The 19325-nt window shown below is 54.7% G+C and overlaps 7 protein-coding genes across 7 annotated transcripts; 3 read left to right on the top strand and 4 right to left on the bottom strand.

The window, feature by feature from the left end:
* Window positions 1-107: 107 nt before the first annotated feature.
* mus-53 (DNA ligase 4) lies at window positions 108-3141 on the bottom strand (the record flags this gene model as incomplete). The annotated part of the gene is made up of 2 exons (XM_037316960.1): window positions 108-2988; window positions 3038-3141. 2 exons carry the CDS (start codon window positions 3139-3141, stop codon window positions 108-110), a joined length of 2985 nt encoding a protein of 994 aa, XP_037185978.1.
* Window positions 3142-3683: 542 nt separating this feature from the next.
* Window positions 3684-4659, bottom strand: CGCA056_v001699 (uncharacterized protein; the record flags this gene model as incomplete). The annotated part of the gene is made up of 3 exons (XM_037316959.1): window positions 3684-4240; window positions 4306-4377; window positions 4476-4659. 3 exons carry the CDS (start codon window positions 4657-4659, stop codon window positions 3684-3686), a joined length of 813 nt encoding a protein of 270 aa, XP_037185095.1.
* A 3090-nt stretch (window positions 4660-7749) lies between these two features.
* IUNH (Inosine-uridine preferring nucleoside hydrolase) lies at window positions 7750-8971 on the bottom strand (the record flags this gene model as incomplete). The annotated part of the gene is made up of 3 exons (XM_037316958.1): window positions 7750-7755; window positions 7888-8797; window positions 8868-8971. 3 exons carry the CDS (start codon window positions 8969-8971, stop codon window positions 7750-7752), a joined length of 1020 nt encoding a protein of 339 aa, XP_037185096.1.
* Window positions 8972-9934: 963 nt separating this feature from the next.
* Window positions 9935-11625, top strand: mfs1-8 (MFS siderochrome iron transporter 1; the record flags this gene model as incomplete). Its single annotated transcript, XM_037316957.1, has 3 exons — window positions 9935-10093; window positions 10168-11445; window positions 11497-11625. The coding sequence occupies 3 exons, from the start codon at window positions 9935-9937 to the stop codon at window positions 11623-11625; spliced, it is 1566 nt and encodes a 521-aa protein (XP_037185103.1).
* An 831-nt stretch (window positions 11626-12456) lies between these two features.
* MCPB-2 (Carboxypeptidase 2) lies at window positions 12457-14126 on the top strand (the record flags this gene model as incomplete). The annotated part of the gene is made up of 2 exons (XM_037316956.1): window positions 12457-12688; window positions 12742-14126. 2 exons carry the CDS (start codon window positions 12457-12459, stop codon window positions 14124-14126), a joined length of 1617 nt encoding a protein of 538 aa, XP_037185104.1.
* Window positions 14127-14230: 104 nt separating this feature from the next.
* Window positions 14231-15080, bottom strand: CGCA056_v001695 (uncharacterized protein; the record flags this gene model as incomplete). Its single annotated transcript, XM_037316955.1, has 2 exons — window positions 14231-14668; window positions 14721-15080. The coding sequence occupies 2 exons, from the start codon at window positions 15078-15080 to the stop codon at window positions 14231-14233; spliced, it is 798 nt and encodes a 265-aa protein (XP_037185101.1).
* A 3560-nt stretch (window positions 15081-18640) lies between these two features.
* CGCA056_v001694 (uncharacterized protein) lies at window positions 18641-19277 on the top strand (the record flags this gene model as incomplete). The annotated part of the gene is made up of 3 exons (XM_037316954.1): window positions 18641-18707; window positions 18805-19140; window positions 19273-19277. 3 exons carry the CDS (start codon window positions 18641-18643, stop codon window positions 19275-19277), a joined length of 408 nt encoding a protein of 135 aa, XP_037185102.1.
* Between the last annotated feature and the right edge of the window lie 48 nt (window positions 19278-19325).

Genomic DNA, 19325 nt, shown 5'->3' with positions numbered 1-19325 from the left:
ATTTTAGAAAGGAATCTTGGGGTGCTGGAGTTGAATATAATGTCATTTTATCCTGGGTATCCGAGTCTTATCATGATTTGAATTGCATGCCTTGAGCCAACCCCCCGTTATATCTGCGTGTACTTCTCTTCATCGACCAAAGTCTTCTCTCTCCAGCAGTCCTCAATCCAGTCGCCAGTGACGATGTGGGGGATCTTCCGCCTTGAGCTGACTTCCTTTCTCAGGTCTTCCGCTGCCTGTCTTCGCTGGTCTCCATCACCCACGACCACGATGTGCGTTGCTTGTTCATCGTCCACGTCAGGTGTCAACCGAGCCCCGCCAAACCGAAGAAAGTTTCTTAACCTTAGGACTTTGATGTCGTCTTCTCGAGCGTCATTCGCGTCGTGCAGGTGCACCAAGCAGCGGTGGAACATTGCCCCCTTCATCTCACCAACGCCGTGGCCCCGCTCCTCCAGCTGCTCCAGGAAGTGCGCCTTATTGAACGGCTCCATATCCGGCTCCTTCTTCGGCACTTCTTTGAACACTTGCCGGAGCTCATCGACACTTATGTCTCGAGCATAACTATCACCGTACATGTCCGTATTTTGGATAGCGGCAGTCTTCAGAGCCTCGGTGGCGTGCAGGATATGCCGCTCTTCGTATGGCAGGAGGTAGTCGTCTTCTTGTGATTGTGAAAGGCAATCCTGCAGCCACCTAGGCCGGATAATATCCACACCGCCCAGCTTCTGTCCCTCCTTCACCAGACTGGCGACCTTGACCACATTCTTGTCAGCAAGCAGGATCATGTCTGACTGTGGTACCGCCCGCTGGGAAATCTGCCCGCCATTCTCCTTGATCAACGTCTCGAGCTGCGCCTTGGTCTTCTTGAACGGCTTCAGCGACTCTGAGAGCACGCAGAACTCGAGTCCTTCAAACACCTTGGTCTTCTCGCCCGCAAACTGCACAGGCGCGTTTTCCGTTCCGGCGATGGTCAACTCCCGCTTGATCCGCTTGGGCGCTCTCCGCTTGCGATTCTCAACGCTCATTGTCTTCTCTTTGGCCTCCGCCTCGACGCGCTTTCGAAGATCCTGGAACTCTTGCACACTAAGCCCTTCGTTCCAGTTCTTGTCAAGTCGCAGCTTGCGGAAGCGCGGGAATCGGAGGGTGAACCCAAGGGCGAATTGGTCTGAACAGCCAATACTCGCTGCTTTCGCCTCGAGGACGAATGAGTCTCTGGGTCGGATCCAGACATCTGGCTTCTCGAACTGGCGGCTATCTCCTGCCAGCTCAATGTACTCCACTGGTGGCTTTCTCGAGTCCCAGTTGTTCCATTTGCCTTCTGTTCGGTGACGGATCTCAGCGTAGTCCTCAGCTTTGAAACCGCCTCCTACTTTGAAGAAGCTGAAACACTTCTCTGGGTTTGCGCCTGCCTGGATGTGGTTCTCGCTGACACGGAGCCCGCAAAGGAAGCTGGACAAAGCACCGCCACGGCGTCCGGAGCCGTAGTAACCGCCAATGACGACGCAGTCCAGCGACTCTCCGAACTCAGACATGTACTCGGGCTTGACCTTTAGCCAGTCGTCGTTGCGGCTGTTGAGACGATACATGGATCTCGGGTTCTTGAGGACCAGTCCTTCAGATGCCTCGGCGACGACCTTCCGGAGGAGTGGCTCAATGGCGTCTGGCGATGTAGCAGTTTCATACTGATGGATCTCAAGTCGGCGATGCACTCCCTTGACGGCCTTCTCCAACGCTCTGTGGCGATCCCGGAGGGTGTACTGCGTCAACGGCTGATCATTCAGAAGGAGGATGTCAAACACTCGGAAGAGAGGGCGAGGACCAGTGGTGTTGTTGATCTCCTGGTTCGCCAGTGCTGCCGTCTTCAACGTTCCGAAAGGCATTATCTTGTCGACCTCCGGGTCCCATGTGATCATTTCGCCGTCCAAGATGAGATTGCGTACGCCTGGTGTGAAGGCTTCGCTCAGGTGACGGCTCAATGCACCTTCTCGAAGGTCCTTGCCATAGAGGTAAGTGTAGTCTTTGGCCTTTCGCGACCAATAGCAGAACCGAAAGCCACCTGGCGAGCTCGAGTCTTCCATCATGTGCATCTGCATGCGCTCACCATCAAGTTTCTCTTCAATCCAGAATTCGGGATCGTCTTCCGTGGGCCGAAGGTAGTCAACCATCTTCTGAAAGGACGATGGCATTTGGAACTGCGCGAGCTGGGGCTGGAAGCACTCCATCAGAGATACACCGGTGTCCTGGGACTCCAATCGAACTGTAGGGTTATGCAACTCCCAGCACACACGCCGCAGGCTCGAGGATACGCTGAAGAGAGCTTCGCCGTCAGGATGCCATAGGTTCAGCAGCGTTCTCTCTGTCGCGCCAACCTTCATCTGCTTGAGAACGATGCGAATGAGCCACATAAGCTCCTCCGCATTCATGCGCTCGTAGAAGGTTTCAAAGACCTCGAGATTCTCCAATTCTCCTGAAGACGCGGCCAGCTTGTCCAGCAGCTCGTTAACCTCGGCAATCGCCATGTCGCCGACCTCGGTGCGCATGGGGCGCTTCGACAGGACCTCGAAACATCTTCCTGCAAAGTCTCCTGCGAGACGAGATTGTGTGGTATGGCCAGGAAGCTTCCAGTGTAGCAGATTGTAGCCGTCTTCGGAGTTCTTGTCAATTTTCATCAGCTTGACGAGAAGCTTACCGATGGCGTTCTCCTTGAGACCGTAGACTCCGCGATCGCGATCCTTGTCGGGAAGAATCAGCCGGAAGGCGGGATAGACGTCGTTTCCGACTTCATTTCTCCATCTAGAGATGAAGCGCTCAATAATGTGGCGGCGTTGCTCCTGCGGCGAGAGCTTGGTCGCCTGCGGACCTCTCTTGGAGCGGGGAGGACCTCTTCCAGGAGGCTGTTTTTTGTTCTCATTCAAAGGATTGAACAAACTCTGGAAGAGCTCTGAGAAGCGCATGGTTTGAGAATGATTGCGCGGGCGGTTGGGGTACCTGAGATGGTGTGAGCGGATCACAGAAAAGTGCTTGGGAGATTGCCTACTTCTCATCGAGTTCTGCCAATGTCATGCCGCCGACCGCGTACTGCTTTTCCTCTTCGTCGATCGCCATCGCATCTGGCGAGCGTTGCCGTCTGCGTTGGCTCATGGTGGCTGATGCGAGGTGCTGCACGGCGTTGAAGTCGCAACGGTAAAATTGACTTTGCTATAGGGCTGGACTTGACCCCGTTGGCTTCTGCGCAAATGTGGATGAATGAAAGAAAAACGCCACAAGTAACTCTGAATCATCCGGGTCGTGTCACGACTTTAAAGGTCGTCGTCGCATGTCGTTGGCTTGAGTTCACGGAGGCCGGGTGCCTGTAGCTCACAGTGGATTGGTTGCCTCGGGTGATGCTGCCTGGAGTGGTTGCAGCAAAAAGGTGCAGGTGGGGCCTCGCTACCAAGATGGCGCTAAGAGGCTTAAGTGCATGCAGGGACATCCAACGGCTTTTATGCATCAAACCCAAACTTTCAAACTGCACAAACAGTATCTGGAGTGAAGTCGGGAACCTGGCGGCGCCCTTCTTAATTAACTAATCCTACAATCATGATCTACATTATCATTTCATGTCTCGTTTGCAATCCAGAAACACTTTCGTCGTGTGATGACCCAACCCCGGGCGGGTTAGGAATGGACAATCGCGAAATCGCTCAGTTGCGACCGGTGTGCTGAGAAGACGTCTCGCTGACGGCCTTCTCGGCATCCCAGCGCTGCTGCATGGGCTCGGTGACGGTCTTCTTGGCAGACTTGCGGCGCCACAGGAAGAAAGCGACGAGACCGAGCATGGAGACACCAGCGATGGAACCAACGACGGCGCCGGCGATGGCACCGCGGGAAAGACCGGAGGACTTGTTGTCGGCGGCGGTGAAGTCGGCGGCGGTGTGGGGAGTGTTGCCGCCGGAGTCGGTGGTGGTGACGTTGACGCTGGGGTCCGACTCGACCTCGGGGTCGGAGACGGTGGCGTTGAAGCAGGGGATGGACATGGTGAAGACGTCGACGAAGGTGACGTCGGCGCAGGCGTAGAAGGTCTCGCGCTTGGACTCGTCCTGGTCGAAGTTGGAGACGTAGAGCATGCGGTAGGTGGCGTTGGAACCGGCGGCGACGCCCGAAGGGGCGGAGGGGACGGTGACGCAGGTGTGGCCGAGGTCGAGGCTGCCGACTTCGCTGGGGCCGAGGAAGGTCTCGAAGTCGGAGACGGACTTTGGATCTGTGAGAGTGTCAGTTCAGGTGCTCTGCCGATTACAAGATGCTTGGATGGGATGGTCTACTAACCGTTCTCGTAGGAGACACTCAGGTGGACGGCACGAGTCTGGTCCTGGGTGACAAGAGCGAGCTTGCCGTTGACTGTAACGGGGTCAGCATGATATGCCTGTGATGGGTTGTGGTCACCTCCGAGCTGTTCTTGACAGCAGCCAGAGGGCCTCAGTGTTGGTTTAACTTACCCAGAGGGAACTCGGTGCGGGTGCCAACACCGGCGGTGGATCCGCAGGGCGCCGTGTTGTCGGCATCGGCGTTCCACTCACGGTCAGGGGGCCAGAGGAAAGCAGCCGGCCCCATGTTATCAGCGCCCATGACGTTGCCCAGCAGCATGCTGCCGAACAGAGCGACCGACTTGGAAGAAACCATTTTGACGGTATGAATCTTGGAGGGAGGTTGGACTTGACAAGAGTCTGAGAAGGGGAGAGCAGGTCTCAGGCAATGGGAAGCGATGAGCAAGATTCAAGGCTCGAAGGATCACAAGATTGAAGTTGTGATGGGGGGAGTTGACTTGGAGAGCAGAAGAGTCCGAGACAGACATGGAAGGGATATGCGGGCGTCCATATATGCTTCTCCCGCGCGCGTGGTCTGGCTGCAACCTGGGCGCCGAGCGTCAGCCAACCGCTTCCCATGCCGAGAAAACAACACACAATTGCAGTCTGCAGCAGAAGGCAAAGGGCGCATCCGCCGGCGGGTTAACCCGCCAAGGTTCAGTTGGGCCGACAAAACCGGCGCCAACCCCTGGCACCGATCACGACCCTGTCCCGGTCTCTCTCCAATGTTTGCAGGTGCTGCTACGGTCCCCACCGTAGTGTGGTTCCCCACCCGAGAGAGTTATCTGATGAAATCGCCCTGGCTGGGGTTTCACTGCGCTGTTTGGTCTTGTCCGCACATTGGCGCATACAAGGGCCTGATGGGGTTGGACGGCGCTCCATCAGGAGCGGAATCGCATCATATCTGATCATCAGATAAGATGGATCCCCAGACGGCCATTGGCTGGAGACATCACCTCTGCATCACTAGCGCATTCTCGGCGCGGTGGCCGGGGGTCCCCGTTTTTTCCTTCTCTTCACACACGCGCTGCAACGGCGAGCTGCTCTTCTCGGGTCGAGTCCCCCGATCTCGTATTTGCCCCGGCCCTGACGGAATTTTTGTTTCTCTGACTCTTGGGTGAGGTTTCGCTGGGTTCTAATAGGCAACGGCCGCCGCACGAGGTGCCAGTCAATCTAGTTTGAGTTGGCTTGGCGATCATCCGTTTCGAGAAGCTGTCAAGCGCAACGGCGAATCAGCGTTACAGCCGCGAACTCGAACTCGGTGTCCGAGGCCACTTCTCCGCGAACGTCGGCGATAGTCCGGCAACACAAAAGGTCTCGCGATGCTCCATTCCACCAGGGCCGTTTGCGACACCGGAAATTGAGCCGCCATCGCCCGCCATCCCCGTACTCCTTCGATGGATGGCCATGAGTCAAAAAGGCGCGCTTGGATCGGGCTCGGTCCAGGCTTTCCGGGTCTCCAGTTGCCTGGGTGGAGGGCGAAAATCCAAGCTCTCGATCTTGTGGAGAGCGGCAGGCACGCTTCGCTTCTCTCGGTCCAGGTGGGATGTTCAGCATGTGAACGAACGAGGGTTTTCGGAGTGGCGCTTGTGGTGGTCGGAGGTATTCCGACATTGACCGTGTCGGCTCAGGCTCTGAGTTGAGGTCCAGAAAGGCGGCACAGCTTTTCTGAGAAGTCACTTCCGGGTCAACTAGGCCGTCGTTCGTCGGCCAGATCGTGTTGGTTCATTGACGTTCAGCTCTTAGTCAAGGCTCTTCATGCCCTCGTGACGGCTCCAAAATTCCCACCCAAGTCTACCACAGGTTTCCGCCATCATAACCGTCACGGCGGCGGCGCTAAAAGAGCCAGCACCGGCACGCCCAACAAAGACCTTGTTCGTGGGTCTTGATGCCCTCAGCTCTGTTCTTTGGCCTACGGACACTTGCTCGGAAAAGACACCTTCTTTGTCGGTGCCCAGTGTATGTCGCACTTGACTGGTGGACTTCGCTTCCTTTCAAGGAAATCCCATCCTGCTGCAGGCACGGCTCTCTCGGCAGCCCGCGGCCTCATGCCTGACCTTCGGGATCCCGGCTCCCACTGGACCTTCTTAAACTCTTGGTCTGTGCTACAACTTGTTTACATCCTTGCTAAGCTTACTTGATGCTTCATCGCAGAATCAGAGTCACGAAACACGAGCTGCTGCCACCCACTAGTCGGACTGTTCACGTCTCGGCTTCAGTTTACTTGAGAGTCGCGATGGTAGGTAAGGCATAATACATGTCTGAGATAAAATGAGTTGACAAGCGGGAGACAAGTCTACTATCGTTCGAGTTTGGAATGGGCTTGTGCGTTCTGTGAGTAGAGCCAACACATCTCGGGCTCGTGGCATTGACCGTCCTGTGTTGTCCCCCGTCCCGGCGCACTCTGCGGTTGACAACGGACTTCTCTCACAGGGATGTCTCGGCGCAGGAACTTTTGCATCTTGGTCTGCTGTTCCCGGGTCAGGGGTGGAGGGGGTGAAGGCGCTCTCGTGATTCGAGGCAGGGATGTCCTGGACCACACTTAAAGACGCCAGAACTTGGCGTTGCCACAACTCCAGCTGAGATTGATAAGGCATCCATAATCGGCCTGCCAGTTGCTGGTTTAAGTGCTCATGCGGGTGACAATCACGTACAAGTGTAACGTCTCACCCTCTGCCTCGAGGTCGCCTTGGTGCTAGGGCGCGGGTTGTTCTATGCAACTCTGCCCGAGCTGGAGTGTGACTGTGCAAGTGTGTCCTCAAACGAATTGGCAAGGTTTGTATAAAGACTCTGAAGTAACGCCTGAGTAGAAATCTATCATGTAATGCAACTAAGTTGACAAATCTGACGGAATGGCGGTAGCGGAGAGGTGGGGGAAATCCGAGAAGTCCAGTCGGGTCTAGAATCACAATCATCCTGCTTGATGACAGCCGCCACAGCCGCTTGTCCACGCAGAACGAACCCATCTGAGAATGCATGAAATATATTGGCAATACGTACTTGCTTATGGCAACAGCGGATAGAGGAGTTGATTGCTCAGTTGGTTAGGTCTGGCCAATGTGCTTGCGCCCTGAAGTCCTTGGGACTCTGTCCGCTGGGGTTTAATATGGTTATGGGTTCAACCCTGCCTTTTGCTATTTAGCTAACTTTTTTCTTTTTCTTTTTTTGAAACAATGGAGTAAGTTAGACGAAAGAAAACAGCTCTCTGGGACGTCATTTTTTTTAGTTAATGGTTTTATTTCCTTGAAGAAAGAAAAATAGTTGATGTGACTGTTTAAGGAAAACAAGTTGATGCTTCCTTCCGGAGCTTTAAAAATGCGAAAACGTCGTCACCTCCCCCGCGCCTGCTTTCCCATTGCCAAGAATCACGATTTGATCCGTTGTAACTTGTAACAGAGCCCGTCCATTAGATCTAGAGACATTGTCGCAGCAATGTGAGGATTACTATTTCATCGTATCACAACTCCAATTTATCAAGTGACCTCCCTTCTGTTCTCGTAGAGGTTTCCATCCTACATTCACCAAATCTAGGCGACGCACCTACAGGGTCGGAGCTACGGGGAGAAGACCGCGCGCCTCTCAGGAATAGCTCATCTAGCTCGTTCCCAATCTCTTCATGGCTGATTTTCGTGTTGAGCCAGTGCTGATTCGTTACGTTCTCGTCAAAAACCCACTCATTGCAGCCATTGCAACCTGCCTCCCCCTCCAGCTTGATGGTGTTGTAACCGTACGCATTTCCATATCTGAAGTACTTATCCAGGCCCTTGATAGCATACAGCATTGCTACCGGGTCAAACGACCATCTCGGTTGATAATAAGTATACAAGATGTACGCCGCCCTCACCGGGTCCGTCTTCGGGCCATCCACCATCAGCGGGCCGCCTGAACGGATCGAGCTCCCGAGGTCGAATCCCACGTAGACGATGGGACTCTTCCAGTTGTGTATGACGTGGGCAGTCTCGGGCGGGTCATCGTACCAGAAGTTGAACTCGTACCCGCTTGGGTAGTCGCCGCCCATAACCACAAGCTCCTTCACCTTTGCCGCTACGAGCTCAGGCCCGGTGAGTTCGGAGTAGGAATCGGCCGTTGAGTTGAGAAGCGCTGAGAGATTGTGGAGGAAGCCGATCGACGCGATGGTGACAGAGTCGTCTTCGGCTTCGGCGAGGAGTATGCGGTAGAGTTTGATGGGGTCCCAGGCTTCGTCTGCATCCGACATGCTTTTGGTCCAGTGAGTGGCGATTTTGCTGGCGAACTCGCCGAGCAGTTTTGTCCAGCTGTCAAAGAATGGAATGTTGTTTAGAGGACGGCGAGCGCCGATGGGTACTTCAGAGTGGCCGTAGTGGTTCAATATGGCGGAGGCAGCCAGGACTGAGTACGACGACTGAGAGTTGATGTTGACTCCGAGGAGGTTCACCTCTTGCGAGGTTGCCGCGAGCAACAGTGCACCGGCATCACTTGAAGAGTGTCAGATAATTCTGTAATATTAAGACAGAAAGTACTCAATAGTTGAGAAAGGAGTCTTACTCGCAATCACTGAATAAGTCGGTGTCCACGATCAAATTCTTGCGGGCTGACGTCACAATACAAAATAAAGAGAGGATCAAGATGAACGGCCTCTGGCTGAGCATTCTCCAAAACCTGGCTGTGATTGAATGACTGGGAACAAATCACTTCGTTTTCTGTAGAGCCCTCACCTTGCCGTCCGATGTCTGCGTGGTTGAGATGACGATGGCGATGGCGACGAGGGGAGGGTGAAAAGAGGGACGATTTTGGAGGCCGTCTGCCACCGGCTGGCATCAGTCGCGACCAAAAGGAAGCACCACCCAGCTCCGATCCGCTTGGTGGGTCTCGCTTGGGGCGGGAACCTGTGCGCTTCCTTGTGCCTTAAACAGCCGGGCCGGCAAACGCTGTCTTCGACACATCAACTGTCAGGAACAAACTTTCGAACAGTGCCCATCCTCGATCGGAGGCGCTACCTTTTAGGCGTGTGGGAGTTTCTGTATCAGCATTTATTTTCTTCAGCGAGTAAAACTCGATGTTGTCGCAAAGACTCCACAAGGAGCGGAAGATTACACCACCAAAAACATCTACCCAACGATGACGTCCATCCCTCGAGAAACATCATCACCCTGGTGATTCACAACCCCAAACTGTGACCAACACATGCGTCAAATCGGATGAGACAGAGCGAATGTCGATGGGGTATGGGAAGATCTCCCCACACGGTTGATCGCTAGGGCCCCTCTCCCACCCCTCCCTCCCGCGTCGGGGCAGAAACAGAGTGCAGATCGGCATGCGTTCCGACCGCCTCAATGCCGGCATGGCCAATCAACAGCCGGAAGAGTCGCAGACCGGATGGATTGCGCCATTGAAATGGCGTACGACGTGAAGACCTGGGGAGCCCGCGGCGGTACGCGAAGTTTGGTCATCGGCCGGTCGTACTTCATGACCCGCGTTCCCGGCTTGCTTACCTTGTGCATTCCAAACACACGTTCTCGATTGCTTTCTGGAAGAAAACGTTACTGTGGCGCTGCTTCGGTCTTGGGAATTGAATTGAGCTATTGGGAACGCACGCGAGACGGACGATCTAGATGGGCACCGAACCAGATAAGGCGCGGAAGGAGGAGTCGCCTCCGCCACATGGGCGCGCGACCATCCTCGAAGTCCATGGCATTGATGACGCCGCCATCATCCCCAAGGGCGCTCTCGACCCTGTCTACGAGGCGAAAGCTCGAGTTCTCAATCGTGCGGTACGTGTGACACCTCAGCGCGAAGCGCGACTTGGCTACCTTGGAGAGGATTGCCACTGACTGGTGATTTGCAGATCCAAGATATTGGCATGGGATGGTATCAGTGGCAGCTATTCGTCGTCGTCGGCTTTGGTTGGGCAAGTGACAATCTATGGCCCATCGTCACCTCGCTCATATTCACTCCCATCGCAAACGAGTTCAAGCCGACCCGTCCCCCGCTTCTGAGTCTCTCTCAAAACATAGGTCTGCTGGCTGGAGCCATGTTCTGGGGGTTCGGCTGCGATATCTTCGGTCGCAAGATAGCCTTCAATCTCACCTTAGGCCTGACTGCAGTTTGGGGAATGATCGCCGCGGGGGCTCCCAACTTCGCAGGCATCGGCATCTTTGCGGCTTTCTGGTCTTTTGGGGTGGGAGGCAACCTCCCTGTCGATTCCGCCATCTTCCTAGAGTTCTTGCCAGGCACTCATCAGTACCTGCTGACGGTTTTATCCATTGATTGGGCTATTGCTCAGGTTATCGCGACGTTGATTGCATGGCCTCTTCTGGGGAATCTCACATGCCAACAGGGCCAGACCTGCACCAAATCGAACAATATGGGCTGGCGATACTTCATCGTCACCATTGGCGGCTTGACCCTTGTCATGTTTCTCGTCCGTTTTGCTCTCTTTACGATCTACGAATCACCAAAATATCTTATGGGAAAGGGTCGCGACGAAGATGCCGTCCGAATAGTCCATGAAGTCGCGAGGCGAAACGGCAAGATGACATCTCTATCGGTGGAGGATCTGAAGGCTTGCGAGCCAGAGGGATACGTCGCTCGAACTGATGCTACCGCCGCGGTGAAACGAAACCTCGAAAAGTTGGATCTCAGCCACGTACGCGTCCTCTTCTCGACACCGCGACTTGCACTGAGCACAGGTTTGATCATGGCTGTATGGGCTCTGATCGGACTTGGGTATCCTCTGTACAATGCATTTATTCCCTACATCCAAGCAACCCGCGGCGCCGAAATCGGCGATGGAAGCACGTATGTGACATATCGCAACAGCTTGATCATCGCGGTCGTTGGTGTACCAGGCGCATTATTGGGTGGTTGGCTAGTTGAGCTACCTCGACTGGGGCGGAAAGGCACCTTGTCCCTCAGTACGGTTTTAACAGGAGTCTTTCTCTACTGTTCAACGACTGCGCTGACAAGCAACGCGCTTCTGGGTTGGAACTGCGCCTTCAACTTCTCTAGCAACGTCATGTATGCCGTCCTCTATGGGTTCACGCCCGAGCTGTTCCCGACACCGCAGCGCGGAACTGGCAACGCGTTGACGGCCACTTGCAACCGAATCTTCGGTATCATGGCAGTAAGTAGATGAGATTGGCCTATGGTGCGATCGTGATGCTGATGACAACAGCCCATTGTCGCCATGTTCGCCAACCTCAAGACCTCCGCTCCAGTCTACACCAGTGGTGCCCTGTTTATCGCAGCCGGACTTTTGGTGCTCTTCATGCCCTTCGAGTCCAGAGGCAAGGCCGCTTTGTGATTGAAGCGGGTTGCGATAGTTGTTTTCTGATCATACTGGGACATCATAGAGACCGGTAGAAATGCGACTTTCGAGCTGCGCTTTGCAGGCTGAGTGGTACAATGCGCTGCGGAGCAAACAGCTTACCCGGATATCTGGCTCAACAAGCAAACGCGTCCGGTCGTCGGCCGCAGCGATATAGCAGCGGGTGAAGTTGTTGACGACCGGCCCGGACTGTGGTCACTCTCCGCGGGCATGGCCAGATGCATATCTGCTGACCCATCCCCAACCAGCACAGCCGGACTCTTGGCGAGCGCGGTCTGGAGGTCAAGTCCCGACCATCGGCACTGCAGTATCGGAGCGTGGAGCAATTGAGATTCAATGAAGACGTCTCATACGTCAATGGCAAATGAATTATTTCGCTACGGGGCCCGAGGTCTTGGCACCATGGGTCGCTGTTATCTTGCCCACGGGGCTCCCCCGATTTCCCCTCACACCTGCCACCGAGCTGCCTCATCCAGTTTCGTTGCCAATGTTCACGCTCGCCGCGATGAATCTCCACCTCGCACCTTGCTGACCATTGACGCTCCTGTTATCGGGCGTTATGTTCACATATCTCAAATGACCAATTGAAAAGCCTCCGAATGATCTCAGCCAAGCCCCGGTCATGCCAGGAACAGCCTTTTGCCATGCGTCGGTGAGCCATTTTGCGCCGCCGGCAACGCCGCGATGTGACGGCGGGGGATGTATAAAGTTGCGTAAAAGCCATTGCCAGCCGCCGCGGATTCGGACCGTCAACTTTCATTAGCACGTAAGCTACTGGAACTTCAGACGCCGTGCGAAATTGACAGCATGTTGCCGACGTCTCGCCTTGGCCTCATTGGCCTCTCACTGCTCGCCTCAGCGGAGGCCGCCAAGTACGGATACAACCACGTTACCGTCCGCCAAGACAGCGATGCCATCGCAGCCAACTTCCAAGCCATCGAGGGTGTAGACTTGCTGTCGCCCGCGTTTCTGAGCCCGGAGACGATCCCAACCGGCTTCGCTGAAGGCACGCAGGGACCTACTGCGGATGATGTTCTTGGTAAGATAACTAGACGATGCCATCGTAATCGTGCAAAGCTGACCACCTCAAAGACACCTTTGTTCAAGATCTCGCCGACAAGAACAGCTGGTTGACCTACAACAAAGCGAACTTCACCTCGGAGGAGGGCCGCCCGTTCCCCTACCTCCACCTCACCTCAGGATCCGCCAAGTCTCGAAGGGCAGCCAACTCGACCGGCAAGGTGCGCGTCTGGCTTCAGGGCGCCGTCCACGGCAACGAGCCTGCCGGCGATCAATCTATGCTGGCCCTCTTGGGCGCACTTGACGCGAACCAGACCTGGACGGCCTCGCTCCTCGAGAAGCTTGACATCGTCATTCTGCCTCGCTACAACCCCGACGGCGTCTTCTACTTCCAGCGCACCCTGGCCACCAACTACGACCCGAACCGCGACCATGTGAAGCTCGCCCGCAAGCAGACGCGCGACATCAAGTCCCTCTTCAACGAGTTCAACCCCCACGTGGCCGTTGACATGCACGAGTACAGCGCCACCGCCCGCTACGGCAGCTACTACCACGCCGCCGACGGCCTCTTCTCCGCCGCGAAGAACCTCAACATCCACCCCGACATTCGCTCTCTGTCCGAGGAGCTGTTTGCCAAGAACATCGGTTCCGCAATGGAGTCTCGCGGCCTGCGCTGGGAGCCCTACGTGACGGGATCCACCAGCACCAACCCCGAGTTCAAGCCCACCTTCGCCGAGGCCGGTTCCGACGCCAAGATCGGCCGCAACGCCATGGGCCTCACTCAGTGCGTGACTTTCCTGATCGAGATGCGCGGCATTTACCTCGCTGATCAGGAATTCCAACGCCGCACCGTCGCGGGTCTCACCATGGCCTCGAGCGTGCTGCAGACTGCTGCCGACAACGCGGACAAGGTGTACACCACCATCGAGTCCTCCATCGCCGACTTCAAGACTAACGACGCCGAGATCATCGTCACCGACTCCTCGCCCACTGTCCAGCGCACCTTTACCATGGTGAACATCAACAACGGCTCCGTCGTGCAGGTCCCCATCAACTTTGGCTCAACGACCCCCGTGACTGCCAACATCACCCGCGCGCGTCCCGAAGCCTACCTCATCCCCGCATCATGGGCCGACCTCGCCGAGCGCCTGTGCGTCGGCGGACTTGAGGTTGAGACCCTCGGCGAGCCGTACAAGGGCACCGTCGAGGCTTACACCATCACCTCTGCGGAGTTCGAGACTGGATACTACGAGGGCGTCGTCCGCGCCACCGTCACCACTGAGCCTCTCACAAGAGAAGTTAATCTGCCTGCCGGTAGCTTCCTCGTCAGCACGAAGCAGAAAAACGCCGCGCTGGCGTTCGTTGCACTCGAGCCCGAGAACATTGACTCCTACGCAAGCTTCAACATCGTGCCCGTCGAGGAGGGTGACGAGTACCCCATCTACAGGGTCCTCTGAAGAGACTTAATCTGGAAACTAATGTAATTAGATATTGACTAATAACATCAACGATGTTAAGACCATCTCATCGTACATCATGACAGGCTCACCCATGCCCCGATCTAGACAAGCATCTGCCTCCACTCAATCTCCCCAACATCCTCCTTGCCCGTCATGAACCGGATCCCGTTCCTCAGAATCGTCGCGAGAACTTCCATCTCCTCCTCGTCCCGCGGTCCGTACACCATGATGTACGAGTCCGCCATGTGGAACCGGTTCGCGAAGAACGAGGTGCGCGGGACGGAGAGGCGGTGGCGCTCGGCCCAGCCCTTTTCGATGGCGAGCTTCGCGTCTGCCGGGGAGAGATACATGTGGATCGACAGGTCGCCGTGGTGGTGGCCTATCTCTCCACGGGCGGTACGCGCTGCTTCCGGGGCGGATTTGGCAAGGACTTGGGGCGCGACGAAGAGGGCCGGGTTGAGCCGTTCGTAGAGCGACTTTTTCGTTTCAAGGAGGGACGGGTTCTGGGTTGCTGCGTTTGTAAACAGATTTTGGATGAACTGCGTCGTTGTTAGCTTCACAGCAAGGATATGGGTGATGAGCGCGTGTTACCTCTCTCATGTTCTCTGGCGCATGTTGGCTCAGCTGCCTATGCGGCACGATCCCTCCCAACGCCGCCCTCTCGCCCTTCCTTCTGGGCAGGTCCTTCATGTCCTGGTGATATCCTTCGCTGGGGTAGTCGCCCGTCCATGTCGCGGAGCTCTTCGAGAGCGCAAAGGGGCGGATGCCGATGGTGACCATGAGCCAGCCGGCGAAGTTGTGCGGCACGCCGCCCGGGCCGAGGGCGATGTAGGCGCGGTAGTCGCGGACGGCCCAGATCAGGAGGGAGGTGGTGAGGGCGGCGGTGACGGATGTGAGGGCCGGCCGGCGGGAGAGGGTTGTTGTGAGATTTGTGAGGGTTTGGGATGACATTGTGATGGTAAAAGTGCGAGGGCAAGATCTTGAATGACGATGATTGAGCTGGGAATGGCGGCCGTTTGTGGAGTTGACGGAGAGATGAGCGGTTTGATATGAGGACGAGATCACAAGTTGATGTTGAAGGGGTTCGGAGGCGGCGCTTTGGGGGAGATGAGATTGGAGGCGGTGGCTGACGTAGCACGATTCGCATTCGCGACTTGGTGAAGCGCGGGCGCGAGGGATGTCCGGGAATTGCGGGGTTAGTCAGCCCCGCTCAGATCGGACGAGGCCGTGCTTTAGGGGCCGGTGCGTTGTGGGACTTTTCCGGCGTCGGAGACCGGTAACTCGGCCGAGAAGGATGGAGATGTTGTTCACTTTTGCGTGTATGAATTCCACTGGCTTACCCTGCTCATCATATTCTCAATGTGAGGTTGGATGACTTCTGGCAGATCTGAGAACGATTCCATGTGTGGTCGTAAATTTGCCCTTGTTGGTGTTCATAGGTTAGCCAAGGGTAATCACTAATAACGTTCAAGTACTATTGCTTGATAAGGTAGATCATGAGCTGGTGGGTATATACTGCTTTGACAAATACTTCGGGGTCGTATCGTGTAGCTAAGTCTAGCGTCCGGTGATATCTGCTCGAGGTCGGCGAAGGAGATAGATAGTGGAGTTGTAGCAGTTCTGCCACGTGCGCCTGGTAAACTTAAGGTTTTGAGACGTGTTGAAAGCGCGGACGTCGTGGACGTGTTGCGTGCTTACTATCCAGCTGGAGGTAGCTATCCAATGGAGTTTTAAGCTCGTCGTTGCCTAGCGCCCGAAAGAGAGGAAAGAGTAGCTTTTATCCTAAATACGGGTTTCAGTTTCCTGGTGGTACAGGTGCTTGTCTTCGAATGTTGGGGATACTTACTGTTTCGAGGCAGAGTCTTTCTCGTAGAAGTTGCCTGCTAGAGGGATGTTGGCGAGGCAGCAGCCGGCTTTTATGCCTTCTGGGAAGGTTCCCAATGACCTTGGTGGAAGGTTCAGGGCATCAAAGGAGTCATCGCCGTTATGTGTGTTCGGGTATGGACTGTAAGCGCTGGAGGTCTATTGTTAGCGACCGCACTAAGTTCTTCGTCCCATCCCAAAAGTCAACCTTAAGTTGCATCAAATTCCACGTAACAGTGCCAAATAACGGAGAATGTGCCGTCTGAAGAAGCGTTCCGGTGGAGTCGGGGTCGAAGTTTTCCACGAACTAGACAAACCGCACAAATTGCTTGCAGTGTCCATCTGCGTCCAGTTGAGATAGTTTGGAAGTTTGGTTTCATTCCCTCTCAAGGCTTTATGAATGCCTCTGGCATGACACTTTGCAATGTGATGCATGCACTTGCGAATCGCTCACGGAGATCAAGGTTCCGAGAGCCCTGAGCGACAACCCTTATGGGCTTTACCTCAATGGTAATATGGACGCAACCGGACGTTTGAATGACCTTTACGTCTTTTGGAGCCCAGCACACTGACCCTATACAACTAGCCTTGGCGGACGAAATCGCCAAAACCTAACCATTTACCACCATAGTACTCGGCGACGTGTTCTTTCTGCAGTCCCCATTTGCCTGACCCATACTGAACTGCTTAGTTCGGTACTGACTAGCTATCATGGGCTGTCTCAATTTGATCGGACGCGTGAAATGTCGGGGTGGGGAACAACGAGTTCGCACCCGAGACAAAGCGAAGTATTCAAATATTTTCAGCCTTCCTCGCGACGTCTTATTCCTCATCACGGATCAACTCGAACTACAGGATCTTTTCATTCTGTCGCAATCAATCCCGTCTTGCGATACCTCGCTCATAGACATTGGGCAACCGAAGTCTCCATGCTCCCGAAACCTCAACAGCTTGAATTCTGGACGGGAGTGGCATGGTCCTTGCCGAACCATTGGGTATGCGAGGTCTGTTGCTGCCTCCACCGTCTTCCTGAGTCACTGGATTTACCTTACAAAAGACTACTGCCAGGCTGTCGTCATGAACAAGGGCGCGGGCTCGGACTTGTGTACGATATTCATCACTCACACATCCAGATTGCCTTGAAGCATCAGATGAGAGGGCCGCCCTATGGTAAGCGCTTCGTGGAAATCATGGTGCCTTACAGTTGGTCGAATTCGTGGGGAAGCAGTCAACGAACGGTCACGAACCTACGAAACGGCCCCGAGAATTGTTGACGGAAGATTTCTTCTGTACATGGAGTGGAAATTCGCGAGCTGTGACTTCCAGTCAACATTCTCTGTCTACGGGTTGGCTGCGAACAAACTCTGTCCTCACACAGGTGCACTGTCAATCTACCAGAATGACATCCGTCCTAGCATGGATGTTCGCAGCTACTGGTCGCGCGCAATATCCAATGAGGTTGCTAACTCTGAGCAAAGTGCTACCGCAGCATCTTCTAATTCAGCAGCAACTTTCTCCGGCTCGTTTAGCCGTTGCCCTACTGACTACTTCGTCACGGTGGACGATGATGATGACAAATTACGGCTTCAACTTTCGCAAGACTTTGGGTCGTATGCGTCTCCTGAAAACCTAGATTGGAGGGTGCACGTACGTACCGACAGAAATAATGAAGCGGGAGGTCCCTCGTTGTATCACGTCCCGGGTTCAGTCCGCGAAGCATATGAAAGATTCGATGCTACGGACACGAAATGCTGACAAGCGAGTAACTTCACCATCACTACTACGCGCTTTAGATAGACTACATATACCAATCTTACGGATATTCACTGTTCAGATATCAATCTCGAGCGGACTGCGTGTTGCTGCGTTGTAAGCTTGGTTTTGCTACCACATCTGAGCATCGCCTCAAAGGATGAGAGAATATCCTAGTCGAGACCATAGTTCGTCGGCCCCATCCCTCGTTTTGTCATCATCTGTGCACTGAGCGACCAGGAACTGCTGCCTGGCATACCCCAGGGACTAATGTGTTGATGTCTGAGGCAAACCTACGATGTGGGTGGAAGTTACGGACCTTCTCGAAACGGCTTGGGCGCAAGTGCATAGTCGAGCCATAACGGCAGGGGCAGTAATGTGAGTTTTACAAAAGGCCAGCAATACTTTCAGCCTAAAACAAGGGATGCAAGGTCAAAGTCAGTGATAGCCGCGACCTAGACGCTGAAAAATGACATAGTTAGTTAGTTGATCAAATATACATCAGACATTTGCATTTCACTAGCCAACTTTGGAGTTGCCTTTACAGCAGGGCGGGCGTTTAGGGAAAGGTTTGCAACGCATCTCAGAGTTGTGATTGGATGGCTCGCTTTGAGCTCGTGTCATGGCTGTATAGTTGCAGAAAAAGACGGTCTGGGTTCACATTGGTTCCCTCGCTTTGATATGGGGCTTTCTAGCCTGCATAGCTGTGGATAAGATGGGTTCATCTTTTCCATCCTAGCTCACTGCAGTTGAACCAATTTCACTAAGATCAAGGGCCTTGACTTCAGTCCTCGGAACTACAAATACGAGGCTCCTTCTCCTCGAAGAGCATCGATTCCTGTCATCAAGACTCCAGACAGCTTCCCCAATCTTGCTTCCAAGTCTCAAAACCCAAGATGCATTTCTCCACTGTTGGCGCAGTCATTCTGGCCACCCTGTGCGCCAGTTCTCAGGCATGGGAAGGTAAGACAACCCTCTCCCTCCCCTCGGCCTTTCTTCCCGTTTTCGCGTTCTGCCTGCTAGTACTCTCTTGCTGACCCAAAGCTTCCAATTGCATCAGTCGTTGCATACGACAACGTCTACGGCTGCAATGCCAACGGCAATACGAGGTACCGCTCTATCACGGGCGCCTCCAACCTCAACGGATGCCAGACGTTCGACAGTGACATGCCCGGCACAGGCTGCCGCGAGTACCAGAACGGCGGCGCCACCAACGGCGGATGCGTCTCGGGGTCGCTGCTTCCGATGTCCGTGATCTTGCGCGCCGGAAGGTGCATCATCTGGGACCAGCCTGGGTGCCAGGGTAGGTTTATCGACACTAACGGCGCGGTCAATGGATGCAGGGACTTCAGGGCTTATGAATGGGGCAAAATCCGCTCTTTCAAGTGCTTTGGCTGTAAGTCTTCCTTGCCCTCGGTCTGCTCCAAGACAGTAGTGTTAATCGTCATGTGATCTATAGAAACAGGATGGCAAGGTGCGTCACCTAAACCACAGGCGTCCTCTGAGTCAGGTTTAAAAAGAGTCGAAGTTTAGAGGAATCGTTTCGATTGAAGATCATCTAGTTTCATTTCGCAACTCAAT

The sequence above is a fragment of the Colletotrichum aenigma genome (assembly GCF_013390185.1).
Source record: "Colletotrichum aenigma strain Cg56 chromosome Unknown KSG_Cg56_contig01, whole genome shotgun sequence".
NCBI lineage: Eukaryota > Fungi > Ascomycota > Sordariomycetes > Glomerellales > Glomerellaceae > Colletotrichum > Colletotrichum aenigma.
Note: the sequence above shows the minus strand (reverse complement) of the source record. Positions and strands in the feature narration are given on the sequence as shown.